The sequence below is a fragment of the Helobdella robusta genome, assembly GCF_000326865.2.
Source record: "Helobdella robusta unplaced genomic scaffold HELROscaffold_17, whole genome shotgun sequence".
Taxonomy (NCBI): Eukaryota; Metazoa; Annelida; class Clitellata; order Rhynchobdellida; family Glossiphoniidae; genus Helobdella; species Helobdella robusta.
The window spans coordinates 3,285,931-3,313,690 of record NW_008703942.1 but is presented as its reverse complement, the minus strand read 5'-3'; the positions used below and the strand labels follow the sequence as shown (position 1 = coordinate 3,313,690).

The following is a 27,760-nucleotide window of genomic DNA, read 5'->3' as shown; positions in this document are numbered from 1 at the left end:
AAAGGAAGCTCACACTCTTTTCTCTACAGACATGTTCTTTCAAATAAGCTTAGATAACATCGAGGTCGTCATGCCTTTTATAGGATTCGGTTTTGAATGATTAGAGATATACAGATCAACAAAAAGATTTAATGTGTCATTTCAATTCCCTTGTTTAATTAAATTTTATGGGTTAAATAAAATTGGCTAAATATATATATATATATATATATATATATATATATATATATATATATATATATATATATTCTATATATATATGTGGCCAAACATAATTTCACATATGTGTCAAAGTTTTTACTGGAGTAAGACTTTATATATAAAAATCATCTAATCAGCGAGAGTTTTAAACAAACACATAAAGAACATTATAATATTTTGGCAGAATATTTTTTTATTTATACTTATTTTGTTTAATTCTATCAAAATTATCAGATTGTTACGTTTCTTGTTCAAGTTTTCCAACTTTCTTATCAACTTATTATGCTCGTAATCCAAATCCAAAAGAGTAATCACAATGGCACGCTTGCAAGATGAAAGAACAATACTCATATATCTTGATTCAATACATATGGATTTATCATGAGCCATTACCACCATTCTTTATGTACATACATATAGAATACTATGTATAGAGTACAACAATGTAATGTTTTCTACATAAATGTCAAAAGCATATCGTGAATGTAAGTATGAAATTATCAAATATTTATTCAAATGTTCAAAAATTTATTTGCAATAAATATGAAACCAATCTTTAAAGCCCCAAACATTTGTAGAACTTCATAAATAAGCCTATTGTTCTGTTGATGGGTCTTGAGCGATCTGTCATCTGTCTCCAAAATTGAATATTGTGTAAATAGCGCTTTACACACCGATTGACTGATTGAATGATTATTAAAGAAAATAAAGCGCCATATGTGCAGTTGCTTTTATTAAGCGTCATTTAACGCTTCCGGGTAAACAAGTCGATTTGGTTCAAAATAAACGGATTTATCGTTTGTCGTTTGTTATGTGTCGGGGCGATATTATGTTTTTTAAACTAATTTTGTCTGGCCAGTTTTAATTTTCAAAACCTCGACAATGCAAAAATTAGATCAAATGTCTGTCTTTGTCTCGCATATACCTTTTTGTTTTACACAATTACAATAGCAAACCACCTTCACAGTGATTTGATTTGTGCTGCTTTTGTTCCTCAGTAGCCTGTTGGTGTTGTGAGAAATTCCTAAATTATCCGGGTAGTCCTGGCTGACAACCGACCAACTAACCAACCAATGCATCTCTTTATTATCTTACTCAACCTCTTGTAATCTGCTCTACTGCTTATTCACCTGCTGACATCTTGATCTCAACAACAAACTACAGACCAAAAAAATGGTCTTGATAAAATCATACAAATGTAAACGAGATCGCCGGAGAAAAAGTAAAGTGAAAAAGTGGAGTAGACCAAGGAAAGTTTGCATAATTAGGAAAAACTTCTTTGATGGGTGCTCCAGCAATATCAGCAATAACAATAGTTGCAATTTCACTGTTTTGCCAACACGTCAGACGTTAACTTATGCAGAAGCCCAGAAGTTTGTTGATGTGCTGACTGACGGACATGTACATAGATTGGATATTTTGGATAGGCTTGTTATTGAAGATTCAACAAATACAATAAAAACTATAGAAAGTCACTTCTGTTTTGAAAATAATGAAGTAATTTTACATGTTTTTAATTATAATTATACAAAAAACAATTCTTATCATTACATATCATCACCTATTTGTTCAAATGAGATTTAGGTTTTAACTTTTTTTAAATAAATTTAACAATTTATAACTAAAATCAAATGTTAAATTAAAAATAGAAAATTAATAGTGGAAGGAATTTTTTTATATTTTTCTTTGTAACTCAAGTAGTGTATATTTATTCATGACAAATATTACTTTTTATTACTCATTTTATTATTAATCATTACTTTTTCATGATCAGATGTCTCCTCCTATAGCTGGTGTTAAGACCTGTTCTGTTAAGGAAATTGATTATTCAATCTCAAACACTTCTGATGCAAATTGCAAAAAGCCTAACTCATTTGGTCTGCCAGTTTCTTATATAAGATCTTTTGATTTGCTGCCCGATGATTTGGATACAGAAGTAGAGTATGATGTTGATGAAGAGGTATTTGTTTATTATTAATTTTTTTTTCTTATTTATTTTAATGGTTATGATGTTCATTGCTGATCAAAATCAATTTTTTAACTATATGCAGTTGTTAAATTAGTTGTTGTATTTCATTTCAAAACATCAGGACATACACTGGTTGAAACTGTTGAATGAACATCGCAAGTTACAAAAGCAGAGCACATTGTCTGTTGACATGTTGGAATGCATCCTTGATAAACTGGAGAAGGAATCTCACGTCATCACGATGTCCTCACCATTCGTACCATCATCAACAACACTGAATGACCATAATAATGTCAAGAAGTATAGCAGCAGTAGAAACCTTAACTCCAGCTTCAGTAATAAAAATACTACTGACAACAATATCACCAGTAACAGTAATTGTAGCGATGCTAGTAGATCAAACGATGTTTCAAAAGATGGAAAGTTGAAAGTACAAAAATGTGGTGTATGTCGTGAGTCACAAACGTCACCAACCAATGCAATGATTGTCTGCAATGGTTGCTCACTAACTGTTCACCAGGATTGCTATGGAGTTCCTTACTACCCTGATGGTCAATGTTTTTTAAAATTTCATCACAAATATGTTTAATGTTTAAATATTAAATTGAATTTGATTGAAGCACAGTTTTACCCACTTTTTATAAAAATGTATGGTCCAAAATTGCTGGTTATATTCTTATACTGATGAACCAAATGGTAGTTTTATTGGCTCTTTTATTTGATCCTGAAAAGCAAGATGTAATGTTGAGTTTTATTTATTTTTCAACATAAAAATAAACATTCACAAATGTATATGGACTCAAATATTGACAAAAGTTTTCTGCAATTAAATTTTTTGAATGTGAAAATTTTTTTTGAATGGTTAATTCTTTGAATTAAATCTAACAGAAGAACTTATTTAAGTTTTCTTTTTTTTCATCATACGCTTGTTGATCAATTGTTGTTGTAGGTTTCCAAAAAGTTCAAATTCCAATAATTTTCAAATGCAGAAAAATTTGCTGAAATGATATCTCAACTCTAAATTAAATGCTGCAAATTAAATTGAAAAAATACAATATTGCAATATTATTAAATAACTTTGCATCAACATTGAAGTACCATTTGATAACTGATAATTTTGAGGTTTGGATGCTTTGTACAAAGTCATCATGTGATGATTCAGTTGAAAATTATAAATCATTTATGATTTAATATGCATGTTATTTACAATGCTAGGAAATATTAGAGCTGCAGATATTGTTTAAAATTTTGCTAAAAATATTATGGCTTTTTAGTTTATATAGTTTTACAATCTTACAAAGAGTGTTGACACATGATTTTTATTGTCAGTGAAAATGAATAGAACTACTGGCTTTCACACAAAAAATATTTTGTAGGAGAATGGTTGTGTAAGAAATGCTTGAAGTCTCCGAACACTCCGGTGAAATGTGTCCTGTGTCCATGCTCATGGAGGAGTCAGGGAGGAGGTCCAGGGGCCATGAAGCAGACAGATGATGGCCGATGGGTTCATATATTATGTGCTCTCTTCATTCCAGAGGTTGTTGGCGCTGAAATTGAAGTCTCAAAAAAATATTCGTATTGTAGCAGTATTTTATTATACCCTTTTTTATTGTGTCATTAACTGAAATTTGATCCAACTCTCAGAGATGATGAAAATAATAATGCTGAGGAAGATTGACATTTTATTTCTATTATCCATCATACATTCAGGTAACATTTGGCAGCAATGTCTATCTCGAACCAGTCGAGAAAATTGAAAAAGTGCCACGATGGCGGTCAGAGATGCGATGTTGGGGGTGTAACAGAACGGGTCGTGGAGCTTGTTTGTGCTGTCAAGCGCCTCAGTGTTGTCGATCGTTTCATGCACTCTGTGCTATAAAAAAGGGATGCTTTTTGAAGATATTTAACTCATCTCTGTCTTCAGCATCTGCTGATTTTTCTGGTACAAATAGTGTTAATAATTTTAGCAGTAATAAAACGACTAAGAGAATTGGTGATAGAAGAAATAGATTGTTTTACTGCCATAGACACAAACATTTAGCATACGAGGACAAACAACGAAATGCTGATTGTAGTGAAAAAAAATCTTCATTCAACAATTTATCTCTACATTCATACCTCGCTAGTTCATCAACAGCGTTCCCGTCTAGAGTGAATGGGTCTGTAAGGCCTAAAAAGATATCCTCTTCTCTCACAAGGTTGAAAAACAATAGCAGAGGCAGAAAGGAACTGCTTCACACACGAAGACAACGACAACGTCGACCTTTGAACCATCGCCAACCACAGTATCTCTCAGAAAACAAATTAGGAACGAAGCGAGCTAAAAAGAGATGTAGATCAAAAATGGCTGGAGACGTCAATCAACTTACTCATCTGTCTATGCCTATTGAAATACCTGACATTCCTCAACACAGGTTTAATTCACTTTTAAGAATTACATTTTATAAGTAAATTTTAATGGTGGTGACAATGACAGTGATCATAAAACGATGCGAGGTTTGTTGTTTTTGAGTTGTTTTATCATAGTTCTATTTTTTTTATGAAAACTCAGATTAGAAGCCCTGTCTACAAGCCTACCTGTGCGAGACAAAGAGTTCCTCATGGCCTGTATACACAGGTATTGGCTGCTGAAGAGACATTCCAGAGATGGACTGCCCTTAATTCAAAGATTGCAACAGATACTACTCATTCATCAAACTATTAAAGTCTGTAACACTGATTTGTTCAACACATATTCCCAATCTTTCCAAATGTGAAAAAATTATGATTTTATCTAATCACTTTTCTCTTTTTTTTTGTATTTTTATCCTAGTTTAAGATTGGTTCATCAAGGGACATAGTTAATAGTAGTAGCTTGTTTCCTGTATTGCAGATTCAGTTGGAATCTTCATCGAGGAGCACCACCACGACCACAGCAACTACAAGGATGCCATCATCTATGTTATCAGCATCTTCATCATCAACAGCGGCAACAATGATGATGTCGTTGGATGAAAATAGTTTGAAGTTGTTGAGGAGATGGAGGCAGGATTACGAGAAGGTACGTCTGCTCCTGGAACTCATCCGCAAGAGGGAGAAAATGAAGTTTGAGTTGGTTGGTTCCTTTTTGCTCCTTTCTGATATACTGCCTTTTTACATTATGGCCAAATGTTATATTTAAAATTCTGTTAATTATTTATTTAAAATAAAAAAATAAAAAACTATTGGCAAGAGAGTTGGTTAATTTTAGATGAAATGTTGTAATTGTCAGATTGATATGAATGACGAACGTCTGCAACTAATCATCACATACTCTCAATGTCTAGGTAAAACTGAAGGAGCACATGTTGGAGCTACAGCTGGAGCCATTCAATGTCCTACTGAAACATACTCTCGAACAGTTGATGATGAAGGATGCAATTGGGTTGTTTGCCTATCCAGTAACTGATGAGGAGGTTGGAGTAGCAATCATAATGGTTTTGTTGTCTGTTCAAGAAATATAAAATAAAATTATCAGGATTTTGATAATTCAAACTATTATCTCAGGCCCCAGGGTACAGCGACATAATCTCTCATCCCATGGATTATTGGACAATGGGTGAAAAAATCAACAATCACCAGTACTCAAACTTTGATGAATTTGAATCCGACTTCCAACTCATAATTGACAACTGCACGCTTTACAATGGTGCTGGCTCAGTTCTGGATAACATAGGAATCAGGCATAAAAAACAGTGTGCCATTATTCTGGAGTCTGCCAGGAGGATGTGCAACCGGGCGGGATACTGTCCCATTTCCGGTGTTCACGTTACCATGGAAACCGAAGGAAATGATAATGGAGAATGTAAATTAGAGGTTGATAGCAGTAGAACTGGTGACACGAGTTTGAACGACACTGTACTCTACAGTTTGAATGGGGACGGTGATGATGAACTGTTGAATGATAGCGACGTTAAGAGCAATCACATTCACCATCACCATCGACGTTATCTGCGAACTTTTGTCAATCGCTGTAGGATTGATGGGAAGAACAACAGAAGGAATATTTGCACTGCTAATTATAATTCAGTAGATAAGAAAGTTATGAATGCCGTGAATGTTGCAGACGATTTTGGTAGTCCTGATGCTGAAATGACCAATGAGAAGAAAGTGCTGGACAGCAGACTGGATGAATTGCTCAGCAGACTGGATGCTCTTTATGTTATTCATTCAAGTCGGTATTATTCTGGCTTTTATTATTTTACTATTTATTTCTAATATTTGTGATGATTGATGATTATTATTATGGGTTGATAGAAAGTTTTTAAACCTTTTTCTTAGAAAACCGACTGTACCAGATAAAGAAAACTAAAAAAGAAATTGCTAGATTGCGTAGGAGGATAACTTTCATTGACCAACAACTGACCAATCACAAGACACCACGCTCCTGTAGTTCTAGGAGTAAATCTAAAAGTAAATGTCAGTACTACAGATTGCGCTATTATGTACTATTTAACTTTTCAGATTTATAAATTTGATATTTATTTTTGATGTTCGAAAATTTAATTCAACAGCTGCTAGCCCGCCTGTGACTAGGAACTTGAGGTCGTGTAGGGCACTGGTGTTTCAAGGTTACTAACATCTTCTAATTGTGATTATATGACACTTGTTTTTTGACACTATTAAGGCTCGTATTAACTGTTAATGCGCGCGTAGGTAGGTAGCAAACAATTGAAATTATATAACCATCATCATCTTTCTTAGAAGCATTTATTCAAAGCTTGGCAATGAGTTGTATTAATAGTTATTGGTTATTTGTTGATAGTTTTATTCACTAATTAAAGGAGGCTGAACTCATTTTTATAGTCTTTCATAAGCACTCAGTCTTATTTCTACAAATTTACTCAGTCCAACCAAACCAAACCTACCCATTCACATTTACGTTTGCCTAGTTGCATTTGCATCTTCAAGATAATTTCGATTCCTCATCACGTCGCAATGTATCATCATTACACCATTAAATCGAAAATGCTGGTACAAAATTTTGGCACCGATACAAAAACGATTTGCATGATAAAAACAACACGGTTAATATTTTGTTGCAGCATCCTTATTTCATAGCACCAATTTCAATTTTATCTGCATAGAGCGCGCAATATTAAACGCAGAATAATGTTGGCTGAAAAAATGGTTTACAAAATACTTAATAAGGTGGAGCAACAAAATACTTAAAATTGAGTGAAAATATAAGCGAGACACCATATAAATACTGTTGCAGCTGATGATAAATTAGACTATAAATAAAGCTTATTATGATCTTTTCTGCTATTTTGGCTATAATGCGTGTGTGTGTGTTTGTGTGTGTGTTTGTCAATGGTTCAGTGTTACACCAATTAAACGAATATAATATCTCTGAAAATTATAAATACAATTGCTTTGTGTGAAGACATAGATTGGAGAGTGATATAAATAACTTCTAGGACATGATATATATAGCTTGATAAGAATATAAAATTTATTGCCACACACTGGCATTTCAAACACACACACACACACACACACACACACACACACACACACACACACACACACACACACACACACACACGTAGTAAATATTATGAGATAAGATGTTAAGTAGGACTCATATTTTTTTTCAAAAATTTGCACTCCAGACGATACGGATGTTAATCATATCACGAGAGGTAGACAAAGCAGTAACAATGCTGTTGAAAGCGATAATGATAAAGTCGGTGATAACGTCGTCGATAATGTTGATAATATCGATGATAGTGTTGGTAATGAAATCAGCGATGATGTAAAACGTGCTAGTGAAAAGGAACTTGAGATTATGCATTGTTCCAGTTCAAAACTATCACCAACACCACCACATCGTCGTCGTTGTCGTCATCGTTCGCGTCGTCGACAACGACGCTTCCCATCAAAATCATCAATTCCAGTGTTAGCTTCAACTCCCCTGTCACCTACCTCCAACTCATCATCCTCATCTTCGTCATCATTGCTGTCGGCTTCTCTAATGGTAGTCACAACATTGACCACAAAATCGCCACCTCTTGCAGCAACAACTTCGTCATTTTCAGTTACATCATTGTCATCATCATCCACTACAAATACAACAACAACAATTTCAAAAACATCTTTATTAACCACATCAGCTGCTGAGACAGCATCATTGCTGTCAACCGTGCCACCGTCATTTTCGTCATCAACTACATTGACGCCGACATCAACAGCAACAACATCATCGTCCTTAGTCATGTCATTATCATCAACTACAAAGATGACATCGATAACACCGTCGTTATCAGTTATGTCACCATCACCATTCTCATCGCCAATTACAAATACAACGACGACAACATCAACACCTTCACTTCAAATAGAATCTAAAGCCTACACACCTTCACTTCAAATAGAGTCTAAAGCCTACCATAACGCTAACATAGCAACAGCCTATAATAATGTTGATGAATGTAGTAATAGTGGTAAGGACATTAACAATACTGATGATATCACCAATGAAAAAGGTAATCTTAATACTTTTAGTATGGACAATGACGAAGATAATAATAATAATAGTAATAACATTAATAATAACAACTATTATAATGATGGTGCTGATTACAATGATGATGGTGTGGAAAGCAATGGTATCGTTGAAAACTACACAAGACACTTGAGAAGTGCCCATGGCAAATTACATCCACCAAATTACTATGGAATAAATTATAATAATAATAATAAACGTAAATTGGCAAGCAAAACTAATAATAATAATAATGAGATTTATCACAATGACGATGATGTTGATGGTTTGAGTGAGATTAAAAAGCGTTTTAAACCTTCAGCTGATAATAAGACAACATCAACGTCTACGTCATCATCTTGTTGTCAAGTGGTCACCAAAAATAATGAATATAAAAGGATGACGAGATCGTCATCACTGCAACTACAACAACACCAGCAGCATATAAACACCTCGACAGTTATGATTTCAACGTCATCGTCACCAACGACAACAAATATGACGTCTGCCCTGTCTCCTTCTCTGAGGATTTCATCATCTACAACGACAACAACGTCATCAAAATTAATTACGTCACCATCTGAAAAATTGTCATTAGCAACGACACCGACACTGCCAGTTTTGAACACGACAACATTGATAACACCGTCTACAACGTTGGAACTGTTGGCCTCCAGCGTTTCACACATCCATACAACCTCAATGGCAACATTATTTTTGCAGCCACCAACATCATCAAAGTCAGTTTTATCGGCAACGACAATGACATCACCATCAAAAGTACTGCTTAACAATGCAGCCTGTGAATCTTTAAAAAATTTAATTTTGCCTCAAAATTCAAAAAATCTCTTGTCAACCTCTCCAGTTGTTGTCATGAAGAAGACAATTGGTGTATCAAATAACAAAACTTTTAATGTAACATCGTTGGCTACAGCAGCTACAACTTCAGTTGCATCAACTACATTTACATCAACAACTTTATCAACGTCATTAACGAATGCGATGACGACCTCAACTACACAGACAAGAGTAGTTAATTTATCGACAGCTACACCACCAACAACAACAACGATTGCTCCCACACCAGAAAATGTATCATCCAAACAGAATACTTTCAATACATCTAATGAACTATCAACTAACTTCGTTAAATGTAACAAAGATGACATTAACAAGAATCATTTTGATGCTCCCATTGACAATAACTTAAATATTACCAATTACCGTAGTATCATCTACAACAACAACAATAACAATGTTAATAATGTTATTAATAATAGTTTTACGTACGTTAATATCAAAGACAACAGCAGTAACAGGAATGGTACCCTTGTTTACAATAAGGTTGATGATGACGATGACGTCACCACTAACAAAGATAAATCAAACTTGAACAATTCAAGGAGCGTCTACCAGAAGTTTTTGAAAAACTGCAAAGTTTATTGCGACCTTGATTCGTTGGGCTTGAAACGATCGTCATCAGTACCAGCAACATCGTCATCATCATCATCATCAAACACATCATTCTCATCAACATCGTTAGCGTCAGTTTATCGTGTCACATCATCTGCATCAACAACATCATCATTTCCACTTTCATCATCATCATCTCTGTCTAATATCACAGACAATGATGAAGATGAGGATGATGATGATGCTCGGACGATGGTGATGACAAGTGACTCAAATGAAAACAGTTTGCAGAATTCAGTTTCTAAATTGGCTCATGGTTCGTTATTCATCGTTATTCACCGTTAATTTACTTCATTAACAGTTTAAATAGCGTTAAAATCTTCAACTTTTTTCTTTCTCAGTTCTAACCAATCAAAAAAACTTCAATCAGGCAATGAGAGAAGAAGAAGAAGAAGGAGTTCGCAATCCAAAAGTGAGAGGACAAGCAGAGCAAGTAGTGTTTGCTCAAAAGATGGAGATGATTTGAAGACTTTCTTGCAAGCCGGTGATGTTGTGTGGGCAAAGAATAAGGGCTACCCATGGTACCCTGCTCTTGTGAGTGAGGAAGTTTTGTCACTGGCAATGTTCATTATATATAATTCTGATGTAACATTTTGTTTGAACACGAGCGCTATCGTACTTCATTCAATTGATTCTGCATTGATATCCAAAGTCAATTCCAATGAATTGGTGCACGTTTGTTTTCTTCAGATGATTAGTATCCACTTTGAGAAATTTAAATAAATATTTTTTGTCACATCTCATCTGCTTCATCTGCATCTTCGTTTAGCTGTTCTGCTGAATATTTAAAACGAATCACTGACATATTACGTTGTAACATTACATATTATATTGAACTTTTATTAGATTGTCAAGTCGGATAGCACACCCCTCCAAGACTCGAATGGGTTCTTCCAAAACTTGACACCCCCTCCATGTGTTATGAATCTTGCTTCAAAGTTCACAGAACCTGTTTTTCTTGTTCGATTTTTTGACAAAAAAAGAAACTGGTTGGTCTTGTTTGTGTTGTTGGAATGATTTCAATTTATTACTCTCTACTATTTCAAGTACTGTTGATAAAATATGATAACTAAATCGAATATAATAAGTATTAATAATAAAACAATCCTTATGCTACTAGCAAGTGTAATAAATATTTAACAAGTAACTAGAATGTATTGTCAGCTTACGTCACAAATTTATTATTGTGGAAATCCTTCAATTTATTGGCATGAAAGTTGTGTGTTTATTTCAATCGAGTATTTACAATTTTATAATTTTGAATAATATGCACGTGTGAATAACAGGCAGTGGCTGCCCCGCAATAAGGTTCACCTCTTGGGATGGGATCCTTCATTGGACAGGGAGAGACTCTCCAACATTAAAAAGTCGAAACTGAGGAAAGATATTAAGCGAGCATTTGGCATTGCCATCCATCAGATAAAGATGAGTGGTCAGTTTCATCAACCTGCCAATCCGACGCTGATCAACTTCGGTTTGAAATATCAGAAATGTCATCAGCCACATAATGGCCGCTACTTTCCAGATCTTCAGTTAGACGTTCTGGACGTTAGCACTCAATTTAAAGAGCACTCTTCAATGAACATGTACTCCTCTACTCGTAGGAGTATAGTTGTCTCTGATGTTGTTTCAACTGATGATATTACAGTTACTGATACGACTGCTTCTTCTTATGACCATGGTTCAGTAAATATTGCTGTTGCTGTTGATGATTCTGCACCAAATAATTTTGACATCATGAGTAGTAACAGTGGTGGAGGATCAGATGCACAGGCTTCAAATCTTGTTAAAGATTGTTTGAACCCATCTGCTGACACAACGAAAAGAGCATATCATCGTCACTTTGAATTACGTGACCAAAAAATGCAACACACCAAAATGACAGCAGAACTTAACTGCCTCATCTCACAGCAACCTCAACAGAAACATCACCCTCCTAGACATGCGCACAGTTCAGAACAGCTATCTCAAAGTTACATGCTTCAAAATGCAGCAACTGCTTCAACTACATCGCTTCAGCTAATATCACAGCAACAACAGCAGCCACAGCATTCGCAACGTGGCTACAACCAGCAACAAATTGATATCACAAAAGTAAGCAACAATGTCGACCATGAAGTAGCATCCAATCTAAAACAACATGCGGCATTGTCTCAGTGTTTCCTGTCATTGTGACCTTCTCCATAGAAGACTTTGACTTTAGCAAAAATCTTTTTTACCAATAAAAATAATTGTTTTTAGAAATTAAAGTGATGTGTGTATATTAATATGCGTGTTATATGTAATAAACGTTTTTTTTGTTATTTGTGTCATACCTTTTTAAACTTTTATTCGATTTATTTTGTTCCTTTTTATAGCAGCTACATTGTTGGATTTGCTGGAGTTAGTACATTTATGTTTTAATTTTAAATAATAATTTTATTATGGTAGTTTATATATTTGTAGTAAAATGAGATGAAAATTCATTGTATGTTAGTTTGTTGTTTCTAATATTTATAAAGTTTTAAACTTGTATTGTATGTACTTTCTGGTTTGTTGTTTTTAATGTTCACTTTGAATTCAACGTACATTTCATCTGTTTGTGTTTCAATTATTCTTGATCAGGGCGATGTAAATAAATATGCTATATGTCTATGTGTGTTTTTGTTTGTGTGTTTACAGTACTTAAAGAACAGGATGTAGTTTTTACCATATTCCTGTGGATACCAACATTTGTGTAAAAATTGTATACTCATTATATGAACTCTATTTTTATGCCATCAGCAATGTTCTACTTCAAGTCTAGTTGCTCTTCTGATTTGACTTCTTTAACTTCTTAATTTTTCTCAAATTTTTTGTTTCTTATTTACAAAATTCTTGTCTATTCTTTCTCTATCTCCTCTCTCTTCTCTCTCTCTCTCTCCCTCTCTCTCTCTCTCTCTCTCTCTCATTTTATATTATATAATAATTATATATATACCTGTATACCCAATATATGTTTACACATACCCAAAATTATCTTCTGAAGCCAGCCATCCAGCCAGCAGCATCTTGCCAGGTTGATGAAGATCAAATCGAGTTTAGCATTGATAATCACAATTACGTCCTACCAATTGTTATCAAATAATGACCGTTATAATGCAACTGAAATCAGATCAAGCAAAAATACCTTGCATTTAAACAAAATACGCCGCGTACACAAACGTATTTGTATATAAGTTTTCAGTTTTGCCGAACGTATTTTAAGGATGTGAGAATGTGAACCTATGTACGCCTGCGTATGCTTTTCATACATTTTTTATTTTACGTATGTTTTATTTCTATTTATTATTTATATACCGTGTACAAATGAAATGCAATTCTCAATTTATTTTTAATTTCGGTATAATGAATTATAATTAATGACCATTGTAGTACCAACTCGTTACTCAGACGGATGTCTTACGCCGTGTATATATGTGCAGTCATGATGATTAGTCAGTCAACATGTTTTATCCATTATTATTATTATTATTATTCTTAATGATGTTTTACGTACGCACGCATTCTAGAATTTTATATATCTGTCGTCTGTGTGATTGATATTAAACCGTTAAATAAGACGTTGGATGGATGTATGCTTGTGTGAAAGTTTTGTTTTATCTCTACAGTTTGCGTTCGTGAAAATAATCTGCGGTATGTATTACTGCCTACGTTCTATGTTCTGTTTTGTTTGTTGTTTTTTACATAACAAGAATTGTGTTAAATAATATCATTTTGATAGCTAAACTATTTTTAATATTTTATTATGTTTAATGTTATAATTAATAATAATAATTATTGTTATTAGTATTTTTTATTATTATTGTTGCTATAGTTTTTTTTCTACTGTTTTTAATGTTTCGTTTTTTCTCAGCTTGTGTTTACGACAACGCATGTAAGTACCTAAATGATTAAGTGATGATTCTCGTTTCAATTTTTTTCATGTTTTTATATCGTAGATGAATTTAAATATATTTTCAGTTATTTTATATATAATTTGGTTTCAATTTTATGAAAATAAAATGAGTTAATTAGTTTTCGTCCATGTTTTCAGTCACCATCTTTCGTCTCTTCAAATGTCTCGTAAATTGCGCAGAACAGGGAAAATAAATTTCGCCAATAATGAAAATCCAGGTGAAACTGAAAAGGAAAGGAAAGATTTTGTAAGCGATGTGACCTGGGAGAATGATCGTCAGTGCGGTTGAGACTAGTTATTTTGAAGTGGGTTTGTGCGGAGATGGAATTAATTTCTGAAAAGCTAACGCCATCTGAGATGTGCGCTCTAACTGATTTGTCTCTTGTCACTACCGTACACAGCACTCGGAAACAAGTTAAAACATTTTCAACTAATAAAATGGAATGTATGAATAAAGTTAAAATATATTTTTGTTAAGTACGATTGTTCATTATATTCATGCACATTACGTGTATGTTTCATGTGCATAATTGTATGTGTGTATATGTGCGTATATTTCATTTCATATTCATGCATATTTCGTGTGTAATTTTGAGTTTGTGCGCTTGTTTATTGAGGGCTGTCAAATGAGTTGCTAGTGTTTCAGCATACAATACATTGAGTTTCATCAGCTGAACAATGTATAGACTGAATGGAATGGATAGATAAGTGGATGGTTGACTTGTCTATTTATATAGATAAGGAGTGAGATGTTGAATACAAAGATGCATGATGGATGCATGGCAGAAAGTTGCATGGGGCTTGGAGTGAACGAGTAGATGGAATTTAGATGAATTGATTAGAATGGCGCGAGATGTTGAACATTTTTTATATATGCAAGACAGAGAATCTCATTTAAATGATAATAATTATTATACACATTAATAAAATAGCAGTTAATATTAATGACTAATAAGTCTATTTTTAGCAACACGTCATGAACGACGAAATTTAAAGACGGCGTGATCATTTACCATGCGCGTTACATGTGCGTGCGTGCGTGCGTGTGTGCGTACGTGTATGTGTGAACGTGTGTATGTGTCCACATTTACATGTATTCTGAAGAATTTGACTAGGTATGCATTAGAAATTCAATGATATTCCGAGTGATTTCAGCTGATTTTGAGAAAATTCTTTTAGAAGGCCAGCCTTCAGCCATTAATATTTATATAACTAAAATTTGTAGTCAAATTAAAAAAATAATATAACAGATACATAAAATAAATTTAATACAAATCGACACACTTAACTGCCAACACAAAAAAATATATGAAGATTATTTCAATAAAAGCAAAGTGTTATTTCCGTTATTTTTGCCATGAGATAACCTCCCCTTAAACAGATACATTCAATATAAAGCTATCATCAACTAGTTATAAAAAAAATGAAGCCAGTTACGATCTCGACTTTGTTATTTTTTTGCAAAATGTTTTATCCTGTCAGCACTCTGGATAATGGGATTGGGAACTCTCCACTACTTGGATGGACAACTGGAGAAAGATATCCATGTCTGACGGATTGCATCAACTATCCGGATGATTGCATAAGGTAAGATGATTGGTCGGTTCATGTGATGTTTTTGTTGAAATTCATATTACACAAACAAGCATTTTCTGTTAAAAAATGTAATACGGAAATTTGTAAAATAGAAAGTCAATACTACAAAAGTAAATTCCAAATGCTAACTATTTCAAAATTTCCAACCACATCTATTAAAATGAAATGAATGAAACAGCGAGCACCTGATAAGGACAGTAGCAGACATGTTGACTCTAAGCAGTTTCCAAGAAGCAGGCTACCAACACATCATCATCGGTGACTGCTGGATGGACAAGATGAGAGATGAGAGGGACAGGTTAAGAGCTGATCGAAACAGGTTTCCAAGTGGAATGGCTAATTTGTCTTCTTATGTCAGTCAACGTCATTAATATTGTTCTATATGTTTTTCAATTTGTCTGTTTCTTGTTGTTTTATGACAATTCTATCAATGTAGTAAATACATTCCATTGAAACTATTTAGAGTGAATTGTTCTTATGATCAACTTTAACTTCTGCTTTCATCTATTTACTTTATTTAATTAGTTTAGAATCAAACTGAATATTGAATAATAATGTATATTATGTTAATTATTTATATAACTCACCTAAGCGTCGTCATGTCATACAATCGTCTCTACAATCAGTTGCATGGGAAAAATCTGAAACTTGGTTTGTACATGGACCTAGGTGCGAAAACATGCGGGGGCTTTCCAGGGAGTTTGAACAGGTACGACCTGGATGCCGAAACGTTGGCTAGCTGGAAGGTGGATGTGGTGGTTGCTGGTGCGTGCGGTCTCACGTCCTACATCGATATCAATAAAGGTTCGCGTTTCATTTCTTTTTTATTTTCACAATTTTTCAGTACTACCATTTTTCCTGTTCATAATAAAATCTGTTCAAAATTTTCACATTTTAAAAGAGTATTAACCTTATTGTTGCTTGTATGATTAGTTGACCACAAAACTGTAATATGAACTGTAAATAAGTATCATTGAATGCTGCCCAACTCTTCAAGCCTACCCTGATTTTGGCAGCCAGTTGAATAGGACAGGTGTTCAGATGACTTACGTGTGTGAGTGGCCATTCATTCTCAATAAGAAGGGTGGTGGACAGGTTAGTTTTGTGCTTGGAAGTTGTTTGTTTGTATGTCATCTCATTTTATGTCATTTGTTTGTATAGTTGCTGTTAATGTTTTATTGTTTGTATGCTTTTTGTTTGCCATGTTATATATGTTATGCCATTTGTTGTTTCGTATTTTTTTAATTTTAAGTTTGTCTACGTTATTTGATGATTGATATTTTAAAAACATTGTTAAGAGTTTGTTCTCCTCTCTTGTTTTGTATGTTTAATTTTTTTTATTAGAGAAAAAAACATTTGGATTGACTTGAAAACAATCACTTTTCAGATAGACAATATTTATTACCACTAAGTTTATTTATTTTATTTACCAACCATCACGTATCATACATGCAGGCGAATTATACAGCTGTGGCCAAAACTTGCAACTACTTTAGAATATCTGATCCGGTCAAAACCACGGAACTACTGACGCAAACGGTTCAAAATTATAATGGCTACTGGTACCTTTACAAGGATGTGGTTGGCCCGGGAAGCTATATCGATCTCGATCAGGTTTCAGGCGAATAATTTTTAAATAATTTTTAATGAAAATTTTCGAATTCCATTTAGTATTTTTTATAATTTTATGTAAAGTTTAATTTTAACTGTAAATCAACGTATCACCTAAATAGGATAAACAATTCATTAATTGTTTCAATATTTTAAAACTGAACATTCAACAACAAAAAACGAACAGCTGGTGGTTGGTACATCCAGTCTAAGTCACGATCAGGAAAAGTTTCAACTTTCATTTTGGGCTATAGTGTCGTCTCCGCTGCTTGTTTCATGTGACATGACCCAATTAAATTCTAGGTCAAAGAGATTGTTGCTGAATGAGAAAGTTATCAGGATAAATCAAGATAGTCTTGGATTTGTAGGACGTCAAAAACTTAGCGTATGTGTATTGGTGTCAAGTTTGACTCGTTCAATATCTGCAGAGCATTGTTTTAATTAATATATCTATTATTTGTTCATTATTGAGAAGTATCAAAAGACACATATACACACACTCGCGCGCGTGCTGCACATGATAAGCAGGAATCTTCTCTGCGATCGAACCCAGTTACCACTGCATAGCAGGGCCAAGCGTCCATAACAATTACGCCATCATGCCGCCCATTATAAAAAATATAAACTTTAAATAATGTTTAAGTCTTTATAATGAAAAAACTTTATAATTAGAGATAATGAAATTTAAAACTAATTAAATTATAAAAATTTCGATGATTTTCGATGTTTAGTGTTTCCTAACAACTTTTAGCATATTAATTTTAAAGAATGAATAAAAATATACTAAAACTATATAGCAAGATGTTTTAAAATAATGATGAAACTGTTTTGCATAACTGAAACATGTAAGAATTTAACAAGAGCTTAAGTAGAGTAAGTTTGTTTTAAAATATGTCCTATGTCATGCATGTATTTTTTGAAACAAATTTCATTTAATGGTTAAATTGAATATGTTTTCTTATTCACTGATAACAACTGAAATTTATATGTAAATATTTCTTTCGTAGAAGGAGCTGGTGACGATCTGGACAAAACCGATTCTACCGGAGGGCAGCTTTGCAGTAGCCTTGCTGAACACGAACATAGCCGGCCTACCGAGTCAAACATCTTTCCAGCTCAGCAGTCTCGATATTTCCGGCTCGGCTCGTTATAACGTCACGGAGGTCTTCTCGGGTGACTACCACGGTGTCTTCAAGCCCTGGCATTACTTCAACTGCGAAGTTGAACCATCTGGAGCCCTGCTGTTTCAATTCATCGCATTCTAATTTCTCTCCCTCCATTTTATCACTCCGTTTAGCTTATTGGATTAAAACGGCATTGAAAAATTTTGAAAATTTGTTATCTTCATTAGTTTAAAAAATTGAACCAACACCCAGTTCAGTACAAATTTGAAGGAAATCTGCTTCGACTCAATGAAATAATTGTTTTCGCTTACATATTTCTTTCAATCATATATGTTTAAACAACTTTCATTTTTTGTAATTTCAAATTTTATAAATTCTAAAATAAAAAAAAATGATAATAAACTTCAACGAACCACATGAAACAGTAACAATAACTTATGGTTTACAACAGTCAAGTTGAAGTATTTGTTAACAAACATTCAAAACTTATAGTAAAAAATAATTATTTACACAAAACTTTCAAACGAGTTAAGAACATGCGTGCACTCTTCTCTGGTGTTGATTTACTCCGTTTTTTTTATTAAAAGAACGTTGTTTCTTAAGCATTGAAAACAATTTGTTTGATAATAAAAATGCATTTTTGTTATAAAAATAATAACTGTCATATCATAAAATAATTATTTTTCTTTAATTATAAAACTAAAATTAAATTTAATCAATGAGTTTCGAAATTCACACCCGGTCCAAAATTTACATCCGGATTAGCCACTTCAGGTCCTGATTCTGGCAGAAACCAGAGCAACCATAGACCCCCAACTGCGGAGACAACGGCATACATGTAGAAGAAAAACCTGTTAACCACGTTTGCAATGCTGATCCACAAGAATTTGTTTGTCTCGACGTCGGATTTAAATATCAAATGTTCATTTATTTCCATGAGAACCGGTTCTAATTTTAGCAATGTCTCAACATCAATTAAACCATTAAAATCTTTGTTTGAGTTAAACATACCACGTTCTAAATAACATTGTCCTATTAGATCCAGCTTTTCTTCATCTAGATCGCTATGCTGAATGTCTTTGGAAGACTGTATATGTGCATATTCCTTCGCCAAACGTTCGGGTTCGCAGATAAACAAATCTGAGTTTTCTGGGCATCGTTGTTTTTTTCTAATTTTTTTCAAATGTTTAATCTTTTCTATCGATTGACTCAGAAATTCCATCGTCATACAATGTTCATCAATTTCTCGCTGTGTATTTTGATCGTAACCAACATGAAATGATCCTCGAACTGCGTCGTGCATGTAATTGGCTGACTTTTGAATGATTTCAAACAGAAACTGCAAATATCCATTGGTTACGCTCAAAGATTTCTTTGGAACAATTTTTTCAGGCAAGTGAGTCGTCTTCGACTGCATTCCAATATTTGCAGCCAGTTTATTTAAAATGAAGTGTTGAAGCCAGGAGGGCGGTGGCTCATCTTGATCGTGGTGGTAGAGTGTGAGCACGAATACCGTTGTTATCAAGGACAGTGAGGACATAAACATGACGAACGTCACGTACACCGCTGTTTACAATGTTGGTTTCTATTCAGTTTTTAAATTCGTTTGTTTTCATTCATTTGTCATTAATATTAAACTTTTATAGTAAAACTTAATTTGTTAGAAAGAGTGGCGGATCTAGAAAACTTTGATGGGGAGGCAAACATTTGAAAATGTCCTTTTTTTATTTTTATGAAAAAACTGCTCCCAATGGGGAGCACTGACCCTCCCGGCCCCCCAAAATCGGGCCGCTGGTTAGAAAATATTCAAACGCTGTCGTTTAAAAATTGAATCAAATTCCTAAGCAATAAGCAGTTGCACACGTAGAACAACCAGATTTTGTGGCTCAAGTTGAACATACTTGCGTTCCGTTTTATTTTAATTTTTGGAAATTTTTATTAAAATATGCATGTTAGAAAATATATTTATTAATTCCACAGTTTATAAATTGGTGGTTAATTTATTTTCATAAGCCAAGCGTAAACAACTGAAATGCTGCATCCAACACATCCCTGTAGGACACGCGTTTCCAACTTGAAAAATTTAAATATGTTTTGGGACTTACTAACTGAGGTAAGGAACGTAGAATCCTGACTCTGGAAGAACGAAGTACATGGTGGCCAGGAAGACCGTGAAGGACAAGAGGACGGTGACGCTGAAGTTTATTTTTCCTCTCGAATCGCTAGGAAGAAGGAATACAAAAACGACGACAACAGCGGATATGACGCAGGGATATATGAAGTACGTGAAGTAGAAGAGTGGGTTCCTTCTCAAATGCAACACAAAAGTAACCATTGAAAAATTTTTTTTCATTTCCTCGTTCGTTCGCGTTGATACTTTCACCTAGTTTTGTTGATGACGTGAAAATTAAATAGAATTAAATTCAAATAACATTGAATTAGTTAACTAAATTATTTAATTAACTAAATAAGTTAGCGGAGACCTGAGAACTGACGATGTTCCACTGTCCATGTGGCTTCAAGTTGTTGAGAGCTATTCCGCTAGAGTTCGAATCCAGAACAAGCTGGAAGTTAAATGGAAACATTCATCATCATCATCATCATCATCATCATCATCATCATCATCATCATCATCATCATTATCGTTACTTTTTGTCAATAATAACGAAAATAATACTAATATTAAAAACAAATATTATGTCGTTAAAACTTTAGTTTTCATCCTATATAGTTTTCATTAAATATCAAATGAGCAAACTTGAAACAAACTAAACGAGAAATGTTTTAAGTGATACAGCCAAGTTAGGAATGGAAATAAATGTTAACATAACGGCACCTTGATGTAATATTTTACAATATATTAATTTGAACTATCACTTTAATACTTATGTGCTGAAACAAGCGATATTTCAATCCGAAGTTAATTCAATAGAGACGCTCTACAACAAATCTATAAAACAATCTGCAATATAACAATCAGCTGCGGTGCTTACTTGCGCTGTGGTGAAAGTGAAGCTCTCGACATGTATGTAGCAGGTCTGTACGTCGAATGGAAAGAAAGTGAGGTCCAGTTTGCAGTAGGTGGTCGTCTCCCTCAGGAGGTCCATGTACACCCTGCCTTTGTACGTTATGATCACGCTCTGTGGCGAGGTTTTCTTCAAGACATGAAATATCTTTTTGGCTCTGAAAGTTAAGTGTCCACAGTAAAATAAAACAATTTAAGATAATAAATAACTTTGTATGTGCCGACATGAAAAATTTCAGTAATTATTTATTAAATTAAATATTAAACAATATGAAATTAATTAAAATAATTTTAATCGTGTAGAAATAACGAGCCCATTTCTGATGTAGACATCTGGTAGCCAGACGTCGCAAGCCCGGACGGATATCCTCGATATGTTGTTGTGGTCACTCTTGTTCCATCTCAGGTATTCGTCTATCCAGTTCTGAAAGGTCATCATTTTAGCAATAATCTAGTTATTACAATCATTTGATATAGTATTTTTTGCGTATCTGTTAAAAGTTATTAAGATTTTTTTATAAAATTGTGATGGTTGTCATCGTCACTCCACTAATATCATCATGAGTAATTAGTAGTAATGAACTCGCAGTCACTCAAGAAGTGCCTATGCCTACATACCAGTTTGACGACTCCAAAAGCCTTCATCGTTTCGTCTCGTTCGTTCTACGATGGCGAATGTTAAACAAATCGCTTAGACAAACAACATAAAAACAAAATTATCGTAACGTACTACATTAAACATGATTTTGGAAAAAATTAAAAAAAAACTAAATGAATTTGATGAATATAAAGATAAACATAACAAACCATATTTTTAAATAATTTTTAAAAATTCCAGTAAACTAAGAATAATGAAATTAACTGAAAGAACTAAAAAAAAGTGTAAATTTGTAAAAAAAATATATAGTTAATAAATTTAAAAACCAGATAATTGAAGAAAAAGGGTAATAACGATGGAATCCAGAGTGAAGAGTACGTAATTCAGCATGACAAGGACAGGCTGGCTCCCGTTCAACACTGGCCTCACTCTGACATTGTAGTCATGAAACAGTTCCCAGAACAATTGCGATTCTAACGAGGTATATCATTATTTTATTTTTCGTGAGATTTTTTTTCTTCTTTTTTTTATAATAATGTTGCTATCGCTAACACTGTCACATGGATAAAATCAACTATTAAATCCGCAATTACTCAAGAAGTGCCACGTACCTAATTTTAATGTGATTAAAATAAATCCTAAGACTGGATACCTTGGCCGTAGGAGTAAGATGACAGCGCTAAAAGTATTGAAACAATCGCACGGAGCTGGCTCATTTGTGCTAAACTGAAATTCAAATGTTCACTATATTTCCATTTCCAAAAATATCTTATATTACATTATATTTGTAGATTTAGCTTCGATTTCATTCAAATAAATGACAAAAAAGTCTGACATTGCATATCGAACTTTTGCTTTCAACATTTATACACACATACAACATAATACATGTTTAACATATTGCACGATATATAGGAATGAGTTTCTACAATTCATGCATAACCAACAACGCACCCCATTGAGATGAACCAATGTTTTGCACTTAGCACAAAAATAATTTTATAGATATAAAGTTTTCAGGTAGAAAGGAATCGATCAGTAAATAAGATTTTTTTTTGTATGAATGTTTTAGTATCAAAATTAAAGTTTCATTTGGTCTTCTAGACAAGAGACATTTTGTTTATTATGTGGCTACAATTTTTTAAAACTACGGTTAAGCTATTGAAATGACAATTTGATCAGTTTATAACACAAAATTACAAAGTAAGGATGAGGATTTTTTCAAATTATAAAACAAAAAAATTTATCATTTTACGTTTTAAAGGTTGTATATATAAAAAAGGAAAAAAAAAGAAAAATAATTAAGTAAATATGTAATAAAACAATGGATCAAAAAATATTCAATAAAACTACTGCGACATTTTTTTGTCACGCGTTGCTTCGAGTTTTTTTAAACGGATGAAATTTGAGTTTTGTCCTCATTTTGGGGCTATCGATTTATTCACAAATATTCACAAATTGTTATTAAAATATTTAATTAGAAATATTTTTAATTGCACGTGTTTGGTATTTATAGAAATGAATTAAATGTAAATTTTCTGACGGGTATTTACATAGCAACTAATTTAAATTTTAAAACTTGCACCATCTATAGAACATATAATAGAACATTTAATAGAACATCTTCAATGAACAGTGTGAAAGTACATGGTTCTTTCGACAGCACAAAAAACTGTTTATGGTGTATGAAAACCAACAGCAGACAAAATAACGATCTTCATCATAATTTCACAATAAAATATGCTTAAATATTTTTTTTTCAATGCACTTAAAAAAATGTTGTATAATTAGTTTATTTGGTAAAATTTTCAATAACTTTGCTTTGTGAATTATTAAATAAATCAAATTTCATGAATGCCGAAAGACGAAATTTCAGAATAGGAATTGTACAAATGTATACTTATAACAGGGAAAATACGATAGGCTTATTTTGGTTCTATACTTCCATGTTTCCACGCCAAATCTGGTCTGAAGCATGTTTGAAGTGACTGCAACAGAAGTGTGACATGGTAAGGATAAATTGCGAAACTTTATGTATTTATAACTTATTACCTACTAGCTCTCTGATCCGAAGGATAATAAAAAAGTTAAGGAAAGATGAGAAAAAATAAAAAAGTAAAGTGATTATAGAACGACGTACGCATGGTCTTATCGTCGTATGAAGAATAATGAAAAATTTGATTAAATTTAAATCCGTTTTCAGAATACGCATTTTCAATTTATAATTCGGACAATGTCCAATTTATATTTGGTACTGAACGCATGAGGATGATCTATTTTATTTTATTATTTTAATCTATATATATATATATATATATATATATATATATATGAGGACTATTAGGGTGATCTAGTTGTTTTAATGAATATAACCAATTTTAGCAAGCCGTTTTGTTTCTTCTATACAATGCAATCGTTTGTAATATTTGTTGCCCCGACTCTATCGTTGCCAGCTTCACGCCCGCCTGTTTATGTGAGAGCTAGTTGATGATCTGTTGCTAATTTTCGTTATATATATCATCTCTGTTAAGTTTTTAAAAGTTAAAACAGATTCATGCCAAGAGAAAGACAGCAGTCTGCCAAAAACGGTACTTCATCTCTCTGATATTTATTAAATTGATTTGAATTTATTTATCTTGAATTTCAGAATTTTGTTTGATTTGAATAATAATGAATAAATATTTGAACAATGAGCAATGGTATGGAGTGGATGGAATTATGAATCAAATGAAATTAAAATAATAATTATTTCATTTTTTAATTTTATTCTAAGATTTAATAATTGAATATTTAAATATTATATTGATTTTTTTTCCATGTAGGCACATGTTATTTATACTATTAAAAATTAAATGAGTGTATGAACATGAATAATCATGATCAGACCTACAAAAAAAACTAAATAATGGAGATCTGATCTGCACTTTATTTTGAATGTATGGCTTTGTTTCGTGCTTTTTTCAGTCTTTTTCCTTCATATTTTATTACAAACTTGACAAAATCTTGACCACATCTTTTTTGATCATGTGAGTTTGACCAACAGGTAACAAACGATTGTTAAAAAAGTGTGAAAAGTAAAAAGATGTCAAAAGTTTTGTTTGGATTTTATTTCAAATGGATGCTTGTTTGATTGAAAAGATTATGTTTACAGGGATTGTTTGGGTTTAAAAATAAATTACAAATTATTATAAAAATCATTACTTATACACAAATTTATTTACTTTCGTTATTCAACGGATAGACCAGTTGACAAATGGGGACAATGGTCGATTGCCATCGAACGGTCCTGGATCTGTGCCACCTAGAAGTGCTTCAACTGGTCAACCAAATTTTCCACCAAATTCACAATCAGTAATTAATCTTTTTTTTTTAGTTTGGTCTAATTTTTATCATTAATTAAAATGTGTTACAGAAAAACTTTACAGAATTTATATGCTTAATGATTAGTTTAAATCCATCTATTCAGAATCCTTAATTTGTTATTTCATAGTCATGTAGAACTGTTTGCATGGGCATGTATAAACATCTGAATGCATATTAATATTATAAACCATTGTATTGAGTTTTATACCTGAAATAGTATTTTTTATTGAAGCATTATTGAGCTTATTATTTATATAATATTAAAAATGTCAAAAGTAACAAATTTGAAATAAATTTTTTAATGACTAGCAACAGAATGAAGCTGACCTCGTGGAGTTGTTCAGTCCAGTTAGTGAACCTCCTAACATTCCTCCAAACATGTTTGATGATCAACAGCAACACATGCAAAATCGAATGATAAATCCACAGCATCCTCCAAATGACATGCCAATGTCTCCTTTTCCTCCTGGTCACCCTGGGGCCATGATGGCAGGACCTAGACCTCAAATACCACCCCAACAAATGCCACCAAATATGTTTCCTGGTGGAAATATGCCTAGACCAATGGGCGGAATGATGCCAGGATCTAACATGGCTGGTATGCCACCAAACATGGGTCCACATCCCCCTAACATGATGCATCACATGATTCCTATGGGAGGCCCACCAGGCAGAATTTACCCACCTAATCAGGTGATGGTTTTCAACTCGGCAAACCCAAATGCTCCTCCTATATACCCCTGTGGTAATTGTCATAAAGAAATTCATGACAACGACCAGGCTATTTTTTGTGAGAGTGGCTGTAACTTTTGGTACCACAGAACCTGTGCTGGTCTCACTGAAATGGCCTACACTCACCTTACAAAGGAGGTTTTTGCCGAGTGGGTGTGTGACAAATGTCTCGCAACGCGATCCATACCATTAGTCAAGTTGAAATCATAATGATTTCTGGCATGCTGGTCTTTTCTTCAACAGATCTTTTTATCATAATTTATATATATATCAGTATATTTGTTGTTGTGATGGTCTTTTAATGGAATTTTATTTCACGATGTGAAATTTAATCATGTTTTCATTACGTAAAATTTTATTGTTATATGTAAAAACTTATTTGGTACTTTTGCTTTCACTTAAAAACTGATTGTTACAGTCTATTAATGCAGGACAGACGTTAATGATGTAGCAATCTGATTTCATTGAAGATTAGGCTGCTGCTGTTTCCTGATGCTAACAGTTTTGTGTTTCATAAACGAGTTGAATTGTTTCACGCTATTACGAATGGACAGCAGTTTTCAAAATATAAAAAGTAATTGAAGTGATGGTGCATGATGTTGGTCATTTTTGTTATTCTTTTAAGATGTTCTCTTTTAAAACGTTCTCTATTTTTGTAATTTACGATATATTATATTTGTAGGTATCGTTATTGCTATTTGAAACTTATTAACAATTTTAACGCGTAATCCCGCTTTTTGAGTAATTTATTTTTCCTTGATAGGTTATTAATGACAGTTTCAAACAGTTGCTTTTGTTTTACCTTCACTGAAGGTACCACTTGTCTCATTATGGATTTTTATTTATTATATCATCAGTTTTATTTTTTAAAATATCGCAAAATACAAACATGTTCTTGAAAAAGAAACTTGTTCAGTTGTTATCATTTACTTTAATCTTAGTGTATAAATCAAAAGTAACGGAATGATCGAAGAATAATGGGCTAATTATGATTCATAGTTTTGTAGTTTGAGGTAAAAGTAGGTTGCCTGGTTCACACAACAATTTAACAATAGTAAGATTTCGACTATCAAAACGAGGCAGTTTTCAATTTTGCAGGTTGTAAAAATTCCCAGAGGTGCAATATTGTAGCGTGCAGTATCAATCTTCTGTTTTGTTTGAGTTTAAAATAACATAGTAATGGTTTTGGTTGGCGTACGTGTATTTCAGGTTAGCCTTGTAAGCGTTTGAAGCGTTTATGTAGAATAAGTTAAATCTTTTTTTCAGTATTTTGTGGAACAAGATAGAAACCTGTAAAATTGAATTAAAGCATGCTGATGCGTAATTGCGTAAACGCTTGCACCGAACGCACGCTGCAATTTAGTCCTCAAATAATATGCATATTATATTTATATATAATTCATATATAAATTATTCGTGCAGATTATATATGCTGTGTAGTATATATAATAAGCACAAGGACAATAATACATGTATCTGTTATACTTTTTAGTTGTATAAATGCTAACATATATAAATTAATAATGAGTTCTATGTATAATTATACAAACAGTTATATACAAGTTGCACAATTGTATTATATAGTTTCAAACATTTGATTCTATATGAATAACATTCGTACGTGTCGTTTGTGTGTCTGGGGCTTTC

General features: G+C 33.0%; 5 protein-coding genes across 5 annotated transcripts; 4 read left to right on the top strand and 1 right to left on the bottom strand.

Annotated features, from left to right (window-relative positions):
* Positions 1 to 1,374: 1,374 nt before the first annotated feature.
* HELRODRAFT_170360 (hypothetical protein) lies at positions 1,375 to 6,767 on the top strand (the record flags this gene model as incomplete). Its single annotated transcript, XM_009016168.1, has 11 exons — positions 1,375 to 1,698; positions 1,976 to 2,161; positions 2,292 to 2,721; positions 3,547 to 3,707; positions 3,881 to 4,584; positions 4,722 to 4,875; positions 4,983 to 5,264; positions 5,476 to 5,604; positions 5,696 to 6,362; positions 6,470 to 6,607; positions 6,703 to 6,767. 11 exons carry the CDS (start codon positions 1,375 to 1,377, stop codon positions 6,765 to 6,767), a joined length of 3,240 nt encoding a protein of 1,079 aa, XP_009014416.1.
* Positions 6,768 to 7,758: 991 nt separating this feature from the next.
* Positions 7,759 to 12,323, top strand: HELRODRAFT_170359 (hypothetical protein; the record flags this gene model as incomplete). Its single annotated transcript, XM_009016167.1, has 6 exons — positions 7,759 to 7,877; positions 8,089 to 8,168; positions 8,305 to 10,404; positions 10,519 to 10,682; positions 10,995 to 11,137; positions 11,435 to 12,323. 6 exons carry the CDS (start codon positions 7,759 to 7,761, stop codon positions 12,321 to 12,323), a joined length of 3,495 nt encoding a protein of 1,164 aa, XP_009014415.1.
* A 2,849-nt stretch (positions 12,324 to 15,172) lies between these two features.
* Positions 15,173 to 18,749, top strand: HELRODRAFT_98483 (hypothetical protein). Its single transcript, XM_009016166.1, has 7 exons — positions 15,173 to 15,651; positions 15,839 to 16,013; positions 16,287 to 16,464; positions 16,658 to 16,755; positions 17,116 to 17,274; positions 17,459 to 17,656; positions 18,279 to 18,749. Exons 1-7 carry the CDS (start codon positions 15,488 to 15,490, stop codon positions 18,534 to 18,536), a joined length of 1,230 nt encoding a protein of 409 aa, XP_009014414.1. The 5' UTR covers positions 15,173 to 15,487; the 3' UTR covers positions 18,537 to 18,749.
* Positions 18,750 to 20,499: 1,750 nt separating this feature from the next.
* On the bottom strand, positions 20,500 to 21,856 carry HELRODRAFT_76189 (hypothetical protein; the record flags this gene model as incomplete). The annotated part of the gene is made up of 4 exons (XM_009016165.1): positions 20,500 to 20,778; positions 20,891 to 20,936; positions 21,342 to 21,550; positions 21,731 to 21,856. 4 exons carry the CDS (start codon positions 21,854 to 21,856, stop codon positions 20,500 to 20,502), a joined length of 660 nt encoding a protein of 219 aa, XP_009014413.1.
* A 2,617-nt stretch (positions 21,857 to 24,473) lies between these two features.
* Positions 24,474 to 27,020, top strand: HELRODRAFT_98481 (hypothetical protein). The gene is made up of 3 exons (XM_009016164.1): positions 24,474 to 24,606; positions 25,260 to 25,369; positions 25,691 to 27,020. Exons 1-3 carry the CDS (start codon positions 24,573 to 24,575, stop codon positions 26,321 to 26,323), a joined length of 777 nt encoding a protein of 258 aa, XP_009014412.1. The 5' UTR covers positions 24,474 to 24,572; the 3' UTR covers positions 26,324 to 27,020.
* The last annotated feature ends 740 nt before the right edge of the window (positions 27,021 to 27,760 follow it).